At 46.1% G+C, this 16,170-nt stretch overlaps 1 protein-coding gene across 3 annotated transcripts in view; it reads left to right on the forward strand.

Annotated features, from left to right (window-relative positions):
- CREBBP (CREB binding protein) overlaps window positions 1-16,170 on the forward strand; it is an 85,276-nt gene extending 69,106 nt beyond the window's left edge. For 2 of the 3 annotated variants that reach the window (XM_056533869.1, XM_056533871.1), the window contains exons 16-31: window positions 1,941-2,124; window positions 2,228-2,346; window positions 3,423-3,662; window positions 4,096-4,184; window positions 4,767-4,847; window positions 5,814-5,870; window positions 5,951-6,028; window positions 6,255-6,322; window positions 7,419-7,569; window positions 7,742-7,888; window positions 8,260-8,373; window positions 9,592-9,757; window positions 10,043-10,225; window positions 10,326-10,487; window positions 11,923-12,204; window positions 12,288-16,170. In XM_056533869.1, coding sequence (XP_056389844.1) covers window positions 1,941-2,124; window positions 2,228-2,346; window positions 3,423-3,662; window positions 4,096-4,184; window positions 4,767-4,847; window positions 5,814-5,870; window positions 5,951-6,028; window positions 6,255-6,322; window positions 7,419-7,569; window positions 7,742-7,888; window positions 8,260-8,373; window positions 9,592-9,757; window positions 10,043-10,225; window positions 10,326-10,487; window positions 11,923-12,204; window positions 12,288-14,402 — 4,236 coding nt within the window. In that variant the 3' untranslated portion in view covers window positions 14,403-16,170. The remainder of the gene's footprint in view (window positions 1-1,940; window positions 2,125-2,227; window positions 2,347-3,422; window positions 3,663-4,095; window positions 4,185-4,766; window positions 4,848-5,813; window positions 5,871-5,950; window positions 6,029-6,254; window positions 6,323-7,418; window positions 7,570-7,741; window positions 7,889-8,259; window positions 8,374-9,591; window positions 9,758-10,042; window positions 10,226-10,325; window positions 10,488-11,922; window positions 12,205-12,287) is intronic. The other variant, XM_056533870.1, reaches the window with a different exon arrangement.

Consider the following 16,170-nt stretch of genomic DNA (forward strand, 5'->3'; position numbering starts at 1 on the left):
TGTCGGGCTGGGGCGGCGTGTTCAGGGATTGGACGGTTCAGGGACTCTGGTCTCCCCCGGAGACCCTTCTTCCGATAAACATATTTGAATTACGGGCGATTCTTCTTTGTCTTCTTCATTGGGAGTCCCGTCTTCAGTCCCGTCCTGTCCGCGTTCAGTCGGACAACGCCACGGCCGTGGCGTACATAAATCGTCAGGGCGGCACTCGCAGCCATGGCCGAGGTGACCAAGATTCTCACCTGGGCGGAGAACAATGTTCCGGCCATTTCGGCGATTCACATTCCGGGAGTGCTCAACTGGGAAGCGAACTTCCTCAGTCAGTCCTCACCCGACCCCGGCGAGTGGTCTCTTCATCCGGAGGTCTTCGCGCAGCTCTGCGACCTCTGGGGCATTCTGGACATGGACCTCTTCGTGTCCCTGCACAATCGGAAGATCCTTCCGTTTGTGTCCAAGTCCCGGGACCTTCAGGCTCTGGCCGTGGACGTCCTAGTGATTCCTTGGGCGGGGTTTGCCCTACCTTATCTGTTCCCTCCTGTTCCGCTCCTTCCCAGGGTGCTGAGGAAGCTCAAGGCAGAGGACGTCCCCGCCATTTTGGTAGCTCCAGATTGGCCCCGAAGGTCGTGGTACGCCAACGTAGTCAGGCTCCTGGACGACGCTCCTCTGCACCTTCCGCTCCGCCCAGACCTACTCTCTTAGGGTCCTCTTTGCCTACCCAATTTACATTTGTCCGGCATGCTGGGAGTTGTAGTTCTTGTGGCTATCACCTCCATCCGTAGGGTGTATGAACTGGCAGCTCTTCCTGCAGTTCTCCGTTTCTGGTGATCCACCAGGACAAGGTCGTTTTCCGACCAGATCCTTCCTTTTTACCTAAGGTGGTCTCGGCCTTTCATCTCAATGAGGACATTGTCCTCCCATCCTTTTGTCCTGCTCCTTCTCATCCTAAGGAGCGCTTACTACACAAGCTGGATGTAGTTCGGGCTGTTCGGTCTTATCTCTCCATCACTTCTTCCTTTCGTCAGTGTGATTCCTTTTTCGTCCTTTCGGAAGGTCGTTGCAAGGGACAACCTGCTTCCAAGGCCACCATTTCTCGGTGGATTCGGTCCGCCATTTCGGAAGCCTATCCCTGTAAGGGGAAGATTCCTCCTTTCAGGGTTGTGGCTAATTCCACTCGTTCTGTTGAGGGCATCCTGGGCTCTCCAGAATAGAGCCTCGGCTTCACAGATTTGCAAGGTGGCTACCTGGTCGTCTTTGCACACTTTCTCGAGGTTTTACCGAGTTCATACTTTCACATCGGCTGATGCTAGTCTGGGTCGTAAGGTGTTGCAGGCGGCAGTGGATCAGCCGTCTGCCTGATTATTTATCTGCCCACCCAAGGGACTGCTTTGGTACGTCCCACGGTCTGCGTCCCCCAATGGAGCTGATAGAGAAAAGGAGATTTTTTAACACTTACCGTAAAATCTCTTTCTCGAAGGATCCATTGGGGGACACAGCTCCCGCCCTTTTTTTGGTTTTTTCCTTGGTTCTCTGTTCGAGGGTGGGTTCAGTTATGTTTTTTCTTCTGGTTCTCGGACTGTTTTGGGTTTTTCTCTGACCTATTGGTCTCCTCCTATAGCTCTGGAACTTAAACTGACTAGCTCAGAGCCTGAAGGCAGGTATATCCTGCTGGAAGGAGATGACTTTTTTTTATTACCATAGTGTCACACCTCCTAGAGACAGCAGCATACACCCACGGTCTGTGTCCCCTAATGGATCCTTCGAGAAAGAGATTTTACGGTAAGTGTTAAAAAAAAAAAAAAATCTCCTTTTCCGCACAAAATTCTGCGCGAAATCGCTGCTAATTCTTAGCAGAAAAAAAAACGTGTTTTGGGGCGGAAATCTTCAGCGTGATTTCCGCCCCAATTCCTCAGTGTGAACATACCCTTACTCTGTACTTTTTATAGGTAGAAGAGGTACCCGCTCAGGTGAAGGAAGCACCAGTGGAAGGAACAGAAACTAAAACGGAACCAATGGAAGTTGAGGAAAAGAAGCCAGAGGTAAAAGCTGAACCCAAGGAAGAAGAGGAGGAGAATGCAAGTAATAACACTACCCCTCCGTCCGTATCACCTTCTCAGCCACGGAAAAAGAGTAAGTGTTTTGGGATTTTTTTTGTTGTGTTCCTTCGCCAAGTTAAGGTTAACCTGAATATGAATATCTCAAATGTGCTGTCTTTTTTTTTTTTGTCTCTAAGTATTTAAACCAGAGGAACTACGCCAAGCCTTGATGCCTACCCTTGAAGCACTATATCGGCAAGATCCAGAGTCATTGCCTTTCCGACAGCCAGTTGATCCACAGTTGCTGGGCATACCAGTAAGTGTGTTTTTTTTTTTTTTTTTTTTTTTTTTTTTTTTTTTAAGCCTTAGTGTACCTTTTGACATAGGTGTGATTAGGCCTTCTGCCATCCTATTCACACTTCGGAATTTCAATGAAAATTCTGCCTCTGAAAGTGATCAGCCGAAAGAATTATGTGGAATGATGTGCGGACTGCATTGCCGTCAATTGTGACTGTGCAGGTCCGTGTGGTCCTATCGCAGAAGGATTTCTCTGGTGGAATTCCGCACAATTTCTGTAGTGGTAACATTCCCTGAATGCGGTTTCTTTAGCAAGTATGCATATATAAAAAAAATTACCAGCTCACCACCCTGTGGTTTATTTAAATTGGAGAAACTTCTGTGATTACTTGGAAGCACGGAAGAAACTTCTGTGATTACTTGGAAGCACGGAACCGATGGCCAAGCTGCATACTTGTGTGAACAGGTGACAAAAAATAGTGAAAATTCCAGCTCCCAAAAAAAATAAAAGTCCAAAAAGTTATTTCACATGATAAAAAATAATGCAAAAATGAAAACCAAAAAGGTGGTTTTAAAAGCATAGCGGAAACGTCGACTCGTTTCGAACCATCATGGTTCTTAGTCATGGCACCATGACTAAGAACCATGATGGTTCGAAATGCGTCGGTGTTTCTGCTATGCTTTTAAAACCACCTTTTTGGTTTTCATTTTTGCATTATTTTTAATCGTGAAATAAATTACAATTTTGGAGGGGGGGGGGGGGAACTGGAATTTTCACAATTTTTTTTTTGTCATCTTTAGCAAGTATGCCTTACTAAGTAATAGGAATGCGGGGGGAGGGGGGGGGTAGGGTGAAGTAAAGAGACAAGTGACCTGAGTAAATCACAGGATGTTGATTTTTGTCAAACTTGTTGACACTATGCCTCCAACTGTTGCACAACTACAATTCCCAGCCTTTCTCTTTGGCTGTCCGGGCATGGAGTTGTAGTGTTGCGACAGTCGTTGGCACCCTGGTTAGGAAACAGTACCATATGAGGTTCTTGAATTTCTTAAGCATTAGATATACAAATTTATTCCCTGATATTTTTCATTTAGGATTACTTCGATATTGTGAAGAACCCAATGGACTTATCAACAATAAAACGAAAGCTTGATACAGGGCAGTACCAAGAGCCCTGGCAGTACGTGGATGACGTGTGGCTCATGTTTAACAATGCCTGGCTGTATAACCGCAAGACTTCCCGGGTTTACAAATACTGCACCAAGCTTGCCGAGGTGTTTGAGCAGGAAATTGACCCTGTCATGCAGTTGCTGGGCTATTGCTGTGGACGGAAGGTAAGACGTTGGATAAAGAGGTTACCCAGACGTACTCTTGTCTCATCTGACACCAGGCTCTGAGAGACAACGGAACACTGGGCATCACCATTACCAGCCACCCGGCAAGTAATGTGCAGCGGGGAACCATGTAACATATTTGCTTGGGAGTTGTGCCGCAGCCTTACCCAATTAGCAATTTTTTTTAATTATTTTTTTAATGATTCTAAACCAGTGTTTCCCAACCAGGGGGCCTCCAGCTGTTGCATAACTGCAACTCCCAGCATGCCCGGACAGCCGTTGGCTGTCTGGGCATGCTGGGAGTTGCAGTTTTGCAACAGCTGGAGGCACCTTGGTTGGGAAACACTGGCCTAAACAATTCATTTAAAGCTTTTTACTTTGTTTATAAGGAAATTCATCTTCTAAATGTAATTTTTGATTTTTTTCTCCTCAGTTTGAGTTCTCACCACAGACATTGTGCTGTTACGGGAAGCAGCTTTGTACGATCCCTCGGGATGCCGCCTACTACAGCTATCAGAACAGGTAACTTCCATCCCCTGGTGCGTCTCTTTATTGCATTTTAAGTGTTGTGTTATGCACCATTCCATCTATTATTTTCAGTATAGAGATGCTTGAATTGCGCAATTTTAAATGGCTTTTGGCCAGTAAACTGAACCGATGCTGGTCCATTTGTGTTAAATGCTTGCATAAGGCCAAGTACATCTGTGAGGTTGTATCTGAGCTGGTTTCTTCAGAAAAACTGCACCACACCTGCCCTCGGGTTGCGTGTGGTATTACAACTTTGCTCCTTTTCCCTTTGATGGAGCGGAGCTGCAATACCACAAACAACCTGAGGACCGATGTGCTCTGTTTTTCTAATCCTGGATAACCCCATTGATATTTTGGTCATATGGGTCCTGTGCTCAAGTCCTACAAAGGACAAATCTGCAAGGAGTTTCTATGTTCTCTCTGGGTACTCTGGTTTCCTCACAAACTTTAAAAATATACTGAATTGAGCCCCGATGGGGACAGGGACCAATTTGATTCATGTGCAGGACTGCGGTGGAATATGTTGGCACTTTATCAATAAATGAATTATAAAAATGTCCTTGATTCCCTACTTAGGTATCACTTCTGTGAAAAGTGTTTCACTGAGATTCAGGGGGACAACGTAACACTAGGAGATGACCCTGCCCAGCCTCAGACGTAAGTAATTTCCTAACACACATCTTTCTTGGGGTACAAATGTATAGAAGAATAGAGCACTCACCTTCCAGGAATTGCTAGTAGTCACTATATTTCATATTACAAGCACGAGCAGAGGGACCGGGGAGGCGAGGGGTACATGGGGTATGTTCACACTGGTGGATTTTAAAGGGTACCTTTCATCAAAAAATTTTTTTGATATAGTATGATTACTGTATGCAGAATAACTTCCAATTGCATGTTATTAAAAAATATGCTTCTTTCTATTTTTCCACTTTGAAAAAATGACCACTAGAGGTCTCCCTACCAGTCCTGGCCGCAAGCCCTTTTTATAGATTTCAGGCTCATGCTGGGGTCCTAAATCTCAGACTGCAGCCGGGACACAGACAAGCTCAGCACTGCTCCCTGCCTGTCAATCAGACAGGCAGGAGCCAGCACTGTGTTCATATTACAGCAGGACATACTCCTGACTTACTGCATGCCCTCAATCATTTTACTATCTGAGCTCCGATCTTTCTTCTCTCTGCACATGCAGTTGTAAACAGAGAGGAGAAGATTCAGAGCTGCCAGCTGAGCTTGTCTGTGTCCCGGCTGCAGTCTGAGATTTAGGACTCCAGCACAAGTCTGAAATCTATAAAAAGGGCTTGCGGCCAGGACTGGTAGGGAGACCCCTAGTGGTCATTTTTTTCAAAGTGGAAAATTAAATAGAAAGAAGCATATTTTTTAATAACATGCAATTGGAAAGTTATTGTGCATACATTAATCTCTAATAGATCAAAAGTTTTTTTAATCAATGGGTAGCAAAACCAGCTGGGCGAAATACGCACGTGTGAATGTACCCTTGCGTTGATATCAGGCATTTGTGTCTCAGAACTATATTGGATGTAATAGTGATGAACATAAGATGCTTGTAGGCTATTGTTATTCACTAAATAAGACTAACAGATTTTTGCTTCTGTTTTTTAGGACAATCTCTAAAGAACAGTTTGAGAAAAAGAAGAATGACATGCTGGACCCGGAGCCGTAAGTAGCACTCCTGTCTTCTGTTCCTCTTCTTCCGATACTTTCTTGCAGCTTTCACAATCTTTGCTTCTTTTCATCAGGTTTGTGGATTGTAAAGAATGTGGGCGTAAAATGCATCAGATTTGTGTGTTACACTTTGACATCATATGGCCGTCTGGGTAAGTGTCTCTACCTGCAAATATCTAAAAGCATTGGGGGGGGGGGGTTATATTGGTGTAACTGGTTGACAAGAACTTAAGAAAAAGGGGTATACAACATAGCCAACATATAGAAATGAATGACATGTCTGCCCATATCTTGTAATATTATTGTGTTGCAAGCATTTAAAGTCAATGATTTTAATGGATTTGGTCTTACGATCCTTTTTTTTTTTTTACTTTTCAGATTTGTTTGCGACAACTGCTTGAAGAAAACTGGAAGGACACGGAAGGAGAACAAGTTTTGTGCAAAGAGTGAGTGACTTAAAACTTCTCTTACCAAATGGCGATGGCATATTAATGGTGGCAGATTGCTTGCCGACTTGCAGTGCAGGGATTCTGCAATGCAAATTCCCTGCAAATTTTTTAAACAAGTTACTGGATTTTTATAAAGGAGTACTCTGGCAAAAAGCCGGACCCCTCCCCCGCCATCAACTACTTATCCCCTGTCCTGTCGATAGGGGATAAGTTATCTTTCGCCAGAGATCTTCTTTAAACACTATTGCAGTGTTTCCCAACCAATGTACCTCCTCCAGCTGCTGCAAAACTACAATTCCCAGCATGCCCAGACAGCCGAAGGCTGTCTGGGCATGCTGGGAAATGTAGTTTTGCAACAGCTGAAGGAACCCTGGTTGGAAAACACTGCTTCATCCATATAGACTGACAGAAACCAGCTCATGCTACAAATTTGCTGGTCCCCAGTATGCTCCTTTTCATGTTGCAGAAATTCTATAAATTTTATCGAATTAAATAATTTTCATTAATAGAGCTGATACCCACAGTACAGTATGAAGCTATATAGTAGTCCAGTGCTGAAAAACTTATCCCCTATCCTAAGGGTAGGGGATAAGTTTCAGATCACGGGGGGGTGTCCAACCGCTGGCGCCCACCACAATCTCCTGTACGGGGCCCCAGCAGCCCGCAGGAAGGGGGAGTGTTGACCACCGCTCGAAGCGGCGGCTGATACGCCCCCTCAATACAACTCTATGGCAGAGCCGGAGCATTGCCTTTGGCGATCTCCGGCTCTGCAATAGCACTGTATTGAGGGGGCGTGTTCGTGCGGTGGTCGACACCCGCTATCTGATCAGCGAGCCGGGCCCCGTACAGGAGATCTGAAACTAATCCCCTATCACTTAGGATAGGGTTAAGTTTTTCAGCACTGGACTACTCCTTTATTCCTCTTGTAACATGCAGAACTTGCTGTGTAATCTGCACGGTTTTACAGCAAGATCCGCCCTATTATTTCTGTTTTAGTGAAAACCATTGGGATCCTTGTCAATTGATTATTCTTCTTGTTTATAACAATGTTGTGTCTTCACCTAGTTAACATGAATTTACTTCTCCTCTTCAGGACTCCAAACAACTAGGCTCGGATGTCATCTGGAGGACCGTGTAAATAAATTCCTTCGGCGACAGAATCACCCTGAAGCTGGAGAGGTGTCGGTCAGGGTGGTGGCCAGTTCTGATAAAACGGTAGAAGTCAAACCTGGCATGAAATCCAGGTATGAATATGAAACGGCATCTGCCTTTAGTAAATACGCATCCCTGTACTGTTATGGATTCCTTGAGGGATCTGTAGTGGAATAATACTCTTCTTTCATGAGGTTTCTTGTCTTTATCATGTATCCATTGTCTTGATTACTTCTTATTTATTTATTTTTTCCTTTAATAAAGGTTTGTAGATACAGGTGAGATGCCGGAGTCCTTTCCATACCGTACTAAGGCACTTTTCGCCTTTGAGGAGATTGATGGAGTGGACGTGTGCTTCTTTGGCATGCATGTGCAGGAATATGGTTCAGATTGCCCTCTTCCCAACACCAGGTAAACGGAGCTGCCAGTCTGGATTTGTTCTATTGTTGACACTGTAGATCAGCGTTCCTCCAACCAGGGTTCCTCCAGCTGTGGCAAAACTATTCACTATTTGCCTGTATTCACTTAGGTCACTGCTTCCCAACCAAGGTGCCTCCAACTGCTGCAAAACTGCAACTCCCAGCATGCCCGGACAGCCGTTGGCTGTCCGGGCATGCTGGGAGTTGTAGTTTTGCAACAGCTAGTGGCCACCTGGTTGGTATACCCTGCTGTGTAGGTATGTACACTTAAACCAACCAGTGAATGCAGCTTTGCAGTGTTATAATGTAGTGATAATCCCTCTCCCTGTTGGTTTCATGTGTCTTATCTTTGTGTCTCTACAGACGAGTGTACATCTCATACCTGGACAGTATTCACTTCTTCCGGCCACGTAGCCTCCGAACAGCAGTTTACCATGAGATACTCATTGGATATCTGGAATATGTGAAGAAGCTTGGGTAACTATTCCTTTACGCTGCAAACCTTTCCTCTCCATATGTTCATTTTAAAGTACAATAATGAAATTAAAATTTTAAAGTTACTCCAGAAACAAACGTATTGTAATATGTCCCACTGGCTAAGCTGCCAATCATCTTTTGTAGAGTAACCTGGAAGCAAGTGTTCAATGGTCAGTTCCCTTGCAGCGCAGGGAAAGTTACACATGGTGCCCTTTAGGTGTGGTCTGGCAAAAAAAAAAATATGGACGATTTTAAGATTAAAAGGGGTACTCCGGGGAACACAGCATGTCCCCTATCCACAGGATGGGGATAAGTGTTTGAGTATGGCAAATGCAGTGAGAGAGCTAGGCTCCATACAGGAGATCCCAATGGGTCGAACACCCCCCCCCCCCCCCCCAACGCGATCACCTGTATAGGGTCTGGCAATTACCATACTCCTGATCCCTCCAGCTCCACCCTTGGGGACTAGCAGGAGTGACATCCCGCTCAGACTCTTGTCTCAGCCAGCCGAACATCACATGGATGCATCCCTGGGGTTGGGCCTAAGCACTCAAGAGAAGCCTCTGAATGGTAATTTCAGCACGTGGGCCCCATACAGGTGATTGTGAGCGGCCCCATGGGGTCAGACCCAGTTTTGACCCCTTGCAAAGACACTGATCCCCCATCCAGTGGATAGTGGATTAGTTGTCTTCCCCCGGGAACCCCTTTTATAAAGTGATGGATCATTGCTAGGATGTGCTATAACGGACAGGTCAGAGTCAGTGGCGGTAGTGCTGCGTTTCCCTTGTCTTGTGCATAGTGGGTGGCCAGGTACAACTCTGCAGGAAGAGAGCGCGTGAAATGGCAACAGCACTGTATCACATGATCATAAAGTGATTTAATACCCTAGATTATACTTTACATTTGCCTAAAATATTATATGAATTGGGTGGCTCCACACGAATATAAATACGTTGAGTCTAGACCGAGGTACTGAGTTGCACTATACCCAAAGTGCCAAAAAAATAAATAACCAAAACAGGTAAACTTATTACTTCAAGGTGTTCAGACCTTGAAGTAATAAGTTTACACCTTGAAGGTTACATTTTAATAAGTCTGAATGAAGGTCTGAATTCCCTCTGTTTTGGTTGTTATTGTCTAAAATATTGATTTTCTAGATCAAATAACCCTTCATCAGTATACTGATTTTTTTTTTCTTTTTTTTTCTCTATTCATCAGTTATGTCATGGGACATATCTGGGCCTGTCCTCCTAGTGAAGGCGATGACTATATATTTCATTGTCACCCACCTGACCAGAAAATTCCAAAACCTAAACGTTTACAGGAGTGGTACAAAAAGATGTTGGATAAAGCTTTTGCAGAGCGCATTATACATGACTATAAGGTAAAGTATGGTTTAGGGGTTTTAGGAGTTGTCAAGGGGATTTTCCATAGTCTCTTATGACAGGTCATTTGGGTGTGTCACAGGTGTATTAGGGGATTGCGTACTTGTTTCTGTAAGTCTATTTAATTTAAATGCTTCAGTTTCTACCAACAGAAACGGCCAGACCCCCATGTGGTGTTTTATGATCCATCTGATAGACATGACATAATTGTTTTTATTCACTGGACAATCCCATTTTTACCAATCTTACTTTACTAATCCCTCTTTATAAATGTTGCCAAACAGGACATATTTAAGCAGGCCACGGAGGATCGCCTTACCAGTGCGAAGGAGCTTCCATACTTTGAAGGGGACTTTTGGCCTAATGTTCTGGAAGAAAGCATTAAAGAACTAGAGCAAGAGGAAGAAGAGAGGAAAAAGGAGGAAAGCACAGCAGCCTGCGAGACCCCAGAGGTAAAGAATCCAGCTGTAAGCTTGGGGCAAACAATCATTGGGCAACAATGGGATTATATTTATGGCTAATCTATGAGTATTAAAGGTGAGCTTTAATACTCATTACATTTTGCAGGGCTGCCAGGGAGACAGCAAGAACGCCAAGAAGAAAAACAACAAAAAGACCAACAAGAATAAAAGCAGTATGAGCCGGGCTAACAAGAAGAAAACTAGCATGCCCAACGTGTGCAATGATCTGAGCCAGAAACTCTATGCCACCATGGAGAAGCATAAAGAGGTACGGTCCATGAGTGGTATGAAGGATGTCTATACTAGAATGTTAAAGGGATTATCCAGCATTAGGAAAACAGAGCTGATTTCTTCAAAAAACTGCAGGTGGGTGGGATTTTGCATCTTGGTGAATGGAGAGAAGTTGCAATACCTCACATCCAGCGGTAAAGCAAACAGCGCCGGCGCTGCACTATAAAATGGTGGTCTTGATAATTCCGATAGATGATGAAATGAGAGGATAGACCAGTGGTGCAGCAATATCTGGGGTGCGTTTACATGGAACTGAAGTGTTTGCAAATAATAGAACGAAGAAAAAATAGTAACGCACTCACCCGGGGTTTGTTTGCTGAGATGATTTTTATTCCTCCATAAGTGTCAGAAACAAGGGGTCAGGGAGGGAAGAAAAGATGAGAGCTCTGCCGAGCTCGGGGTGCGACGGTCCTGTTTTGCCGGTTGCCCTCTACGTCCTGTTTTTACCGGTTGCCCTCTTCCTCCTGTTTTTGCCGGTTGCCCTCTTCCTCCTGTTTTTGCCGGTTGCCCTCTTCGTCCTGTTTTTGCCGGTTGCCCTCTTCGTCCTGTTTTTGCCGGTTGCCCTCTTCGTCCTGTTTTTGCCGGTTGCCCTCTTCGTCCTGTTTTTGCCGGTTGCCCTCTTCGTCCTGTTTTTGCCGGTTGCCCTCTTCGTCCTGTTTTTGCCGGTTGCCCTCTTCGTCCTGTTTTTGCCGGTTGCCCTCTTCGTCCTGCTTTTGCCGGTTGCCCTCTTCGTCCTGCTTTTGCCGGTTGCCCTCTTCGTCCTGCTTTTGCCGGTTGCCCTCTTCGTCCTGCTTTTGCCGGTTGCCCTCTTCGTCCTGCTTTTGCCGGTTGCCCTCTTCGTCCTGCTTTTGCCGGTTGCCCTCTTCGTCCTGCTTTTGCCGGTTGCCCTCTTCGTCCTGCTTTTGCCGGTTGCCCTCTTCGTCCTGCTTTTGCCGGTTGCCCTCTTCGTCCTGCTTTTGCCGGTTGCCCTCTTCGTCCTGCTTTTGCCGGTTGCCCTCTTGGTCAGCAAGCAAATCCTGGGTGAGCGTGTTACTATTTTTTTCTTTGTTCTATTATTTGCAATACCTCACATAACCTGAGGACAGGTGTGGTGCTGTTTTTGGAAGAAATTACTTCTGTTTTGCTATTGCTGGATAACTCTGTTGACAAATGCTTTTTCTGTTAGGAACTTCTGTTCTGTTTTTAGTCTGGGCTACAATGCATAAAGGTTTGTTCTATGTATTCATCCATCTGTTTGTCCACTGTTTTCCAACAAGGGTGCCTCCTTCTGTTGCAAAACTACAACTCCCAGCATTCCCAGACAGCCTTCGGCTGTCCGGGTATGCTGGGAGTTGTAGTTTTTCAACAGCGGGAGGCACCCTGGTCGGAAAACACTGGGTTAGTCACTAATATTTGCTGCCTTCTTTTTGTAGGTGTTTTTTGTGATCCACTTCTATGCGGGTCCAGTCATCAACTCCCTTCCACCTATTGTGGATCCAGATCCACTCCTGAGCTGTGATCTGATGGATGGACGTGATGCGTTTCTGACTTTGGCCCGTGACAAGCACTGGGAGTTCTCCTCGTTGCGTCGCTCCAAGTGGTCCACGCTGTGTATGTTGGTGGAGCTGCACACACAGGGACAAGATAGATTTGTGTATACCTGCAATGAATGCAAACACCATGTGGAGACACGCTGGCACTGTACTGTGTGTGAGGTAAGTCTGGTATATAGAGCTGTTTGTAATGCGCTAGATTGTGTCTACAATGAGGGACTAACCCTGTGTCCCATCATTTTCAGGATTATGATCTGTGTGTGAACTGCTACAACTCGAAGAGTCATGAGCACAAGATGGTCAAATGGGGTCTGGGTCTGGATGATGAGAGCAATAATCAAGGAGAAGCGCAGTCGAAGAGCCCACAGGAATCACGGCGTCTGAGCATCCAGCGGTGTATCCAGTCGTTGGTGCACGCCTGCCAGTGTCGCAATGCCAACTGCTCGCTACCTTCCTGTCAGAAGATGAAGAGGGTTGTTCAGCATACAAAGGGCTGCAAGCGCAAGACCAATGGAGGCTGTCCTGTCTGCAAGCAGCTTATTGCGTTGTGTTGCTACCATGCAAAACACTGCCAGGAGAACAAGTGCCCGGTTCCTTTCTGTCTCAACATCAAACAAAAGCTACGGCAGCAACAGATACAACACAGACTGCAGCAGGCGCAGCTCATGAGGCGGCGAATGGCTACCATGAACACACGAACAGTTCCTCAGCAGCCTCTTCCTTCCCCTACGCCTGCAACTCCTGGAACACCCACGCAGCAGCCCAGTACTCCACAAACTCCACAGCCGGCCCCTCAGCCTTCTCCTGGAGGAATGGCCTCACCAGGCTTCCCTAGTGTGGCTAGGACTCAACCTCCCAATGTGTCGTCACAGGGAAAGCCAACAAATTCACTACCTGTAGTTCCTCCTTCCCAGCCTACTGTCCAGCCGCCTCCAGCTGCAGTTGCAGCCGCTCGGCAGATAGAGCTGGAGGCACAACAGCAGCAGCAGCTATATCGGGTCACGAATATTGAGGGCATGCCTGGCGTACGCCCAGGCATGGTAAATCCAACCGTCGGACCAGTAAATCCTTTGCAGCAAATGGGTATGAATGTGCCACGTCCTGGTCCGCTCAATGCCCCGCCCATCATGCCAGGTAGGCAGCCAGGACAGTGGTCCGCGAATCCAATGCCTCAGCAGACTCAAATACAGCAAAATATCCCGCGTCCGGCCGTGATGCAAATGACTGCTGCCCAGCAAGCAGTGGCAGGGCCTCGAATGCAGGGGGTTCCGCAGCAGCAGCCACGTAACATATCCCCTAATGCTTTACAAGATCTTCTGCGAACCCTAAAGTCTCCCAGCTCTCCCCAGCAGCAACAGCAGGTTCTCAACATATTAAAATCGAACCCCCAGTTAATGGCTGCTTTTATTAAGCAAAGAACTGCAAAATATGTGGCCAACCAGCCCGGCATGCAGCCTCAGCAGGCGCCGCAGCAGCCACCGCAGCCACCTGGCATGCATCCTCAGCCCAGTCTGCAGAACATGAATCCCATGCAAGTTGGCGTGCAGAGGCCCAATGTTCCACAGCAACAGCCAGGGATGAACCCCCAGAGCCAAGGCATCGGTCTCATGAATTCAGGTCACAACCCCAGTTTAGCAAATATGAACTCGCAGTATCGAGAAATGTTACGGCGGCAGATAATACAGCAGCAGCAACAACAGCAGCAGCAAAGCGGAGCGGCCATGGCAGGTGGGATAGCAGCTCATGGGCAGTTCCAGCAACCGCAGGGAGGATACCCGCAGTCTCAGCAGGCACTGCAGCAACAGCGTATGCAACACCTCTCCATTCAGAGCGGACCTATGGGACAGATCTCGCAGATGGCACAGCAGGGATTGGGCACAGATGGAACACCGCCAAGCCTTCAGCAAGCAATGCTGCTTCAGCAACAGCTCAAACAGCAGATAGTTTCCACCGGGCAGCCTAATCCCATGAGTCCTCAGCATCACCTCCTGACAGGCCAGCCCCCTAATGCCCATCTTCCCCCTGGCCAACAGATTGCCACCTCCCTAAGCAATCAGGTGCGCTCGCCTGCCCCCGTCCAGTCCCCCCGCCCCCAGTCACAGCCTCCACATTCCAGTCCTTCACCTCGTGTACAGCCGCAGCCTTCTCCTCACCACGTCTCACCACAGACTGGCTCGCCTCACCCAGGACTGGCAGCTTCTATAGGAACCTCCTTAGACCAGGGTCACCTAGGAAACCCCGAACAGAGCGCCATGCTGCCCCAGCTGAACCCTCCCAACCGTGGCGCCCTCACAAATGACTTGTCTCTTGTTGGAGACACTTCAGGGGATACCTTGGAAAAGTTTGTTGAGGGATTGTAGCATCCACAAAACAGCAGCGAACTGGAGAACTGCAATGGTGGATGGGAAGGGGTTCTTTCTCTCTTGCCCTGTCTCCCCCCACTTTGTTATATATAAATATATAAATATCTATCCCTCCCATTCTTTCCACCTTCCTTATGGACATTTGTTTTAATTTTTATTTGCCTACTCATTGCTGGTCTGCACATCAGGGACACAGGGTCTCAGTCTGGACTGAGACCACCGCCCATTTGCCAGATTCAAAGCCTGCACTGTCGAGGAGGATGGCAGCGCGCTGCTGAGCACCGCCTTCACCTTTCTCTTGCATTGTCAGTGGCTGCTCTGAGTTTCGACACAATTGAACCTATTTTGTGTATCTAGAATTTTGTTTTATGTATTTGTTTTGTTTTTTTTTTTTTTGTTTTTTTTCTCTGAAGCTGACCAGAAGGCCAAAATGTAACCCTCCTTCTATAAAGATGTCACAATGTCCGCCGTCTGGTCTGGGGAGAAAAAAAAAAAGGGGGGGGCAACTGGCCCAGGAGCGATAGAGGAACTACCCTTCTTCCATCCTAACTCTACCACGGAGGGGGTGGGGACACTTTTTTTCCTCCTCTGCCAGATTGGTGCGGTCTTGCGTCTGGCAGCGAAGGGTTGAACTCTTTCAATTACGCTAATGTGTGTAATTCTCTCTTATTCTTCTTTTTTGAGGACTGTCTTATCGGGTGTTCTCCTGCAGCTACAAGAGCCTAAAACAAAGTTGGGGGGTGGGGATGGGTTCACTTTTGCCACTTGTAACTACATCAGTTTTTTTTATTTTTTCCAAACTGGGAATAATTTTATTTTATTATTTTTTTTTTTTTTCATGGGACATTTGTAAAAAATAAATAAAATAAAAATAAGGGGGGAAAGGGGAAAGGATGCTGTATAAAAAAGAAAAAAACATGAAAAACTCATGGTTTACGTTCCTTTTTTCCCCCCACCTCCTTTCTGGAAACCCCAGACATCAGAAAAGCTCTTCCACCAAATGTTCCCAGCATAAAATCACCCCCTCCTGGCCGCTCCCGTCTCCTTCCCATCCCTCTTGTACAGTCTCTTTCTGCAAAGCCAGAGTCCGAAGTCGTGCAATCCGATTTCACCATCCTTTAGAGAAAAAAAATATCCCTACCTTTTTATTTTATTATAATTATTTTTTTATATATTTTTTTTTTTATTTTTTTTTTTTTTTTTTACATCTGGGGCATGAAATGGAAAGAAAAAAAATGACTCCCTCGATCCTTTTTTGGGACTGTGTATTTAAAAAAAAAAAAAAAAAAACACGACGAGAAGTGAAATCCAAGCAATCAATGTGGAAATCATGCTCGTTCTACCACCTCCCCCCCCCCCCCCCGGCCCTCCTCCTCCTCCTTCTTCTTCAGTAGGCGCAAAAGTCGGGAATACACACACAAAACGTAAAAATGACTGAATCATTGTACAGTATGGTAGAACGCGTGACGAAGAAACGTGGGAGCATTTCTTAACCTATGACATTGTTAGCCACTTTGCTGTCAGAAGGGAGAGGGGGCGATTCCTTTCATCCCTCTGGCAGGGAAGGGGTGGAAATACTGTCTTGACAGCAGCTATTTTCATGCTGAGTAAAAGTGTACATGGTATTAAAACTTCAGTGTTTCAGGTTTCTTCTTTTTCCATTTATTTTTTTTTTTTTTTTTGTTTTTTTTTTTTTTTGTTATGAAAATGCTGTTTTGGACATTGTATGCTGGACTATGCATGTTTTTATTTTTATTTTATTTTT

This window comes from Hyla sarda, chromosome 8, assembly GCF_029499605.1.
Source record: "Hyla sarda isolate aHylSar1 chromosome 8, aHylSar1.hap1, whole genome shotgun sequence".
NCBI lineage: Eukaryota > Metazoa > Chordata > Amphibia > Anura > Hylidae > Hyla > Hyla sarda.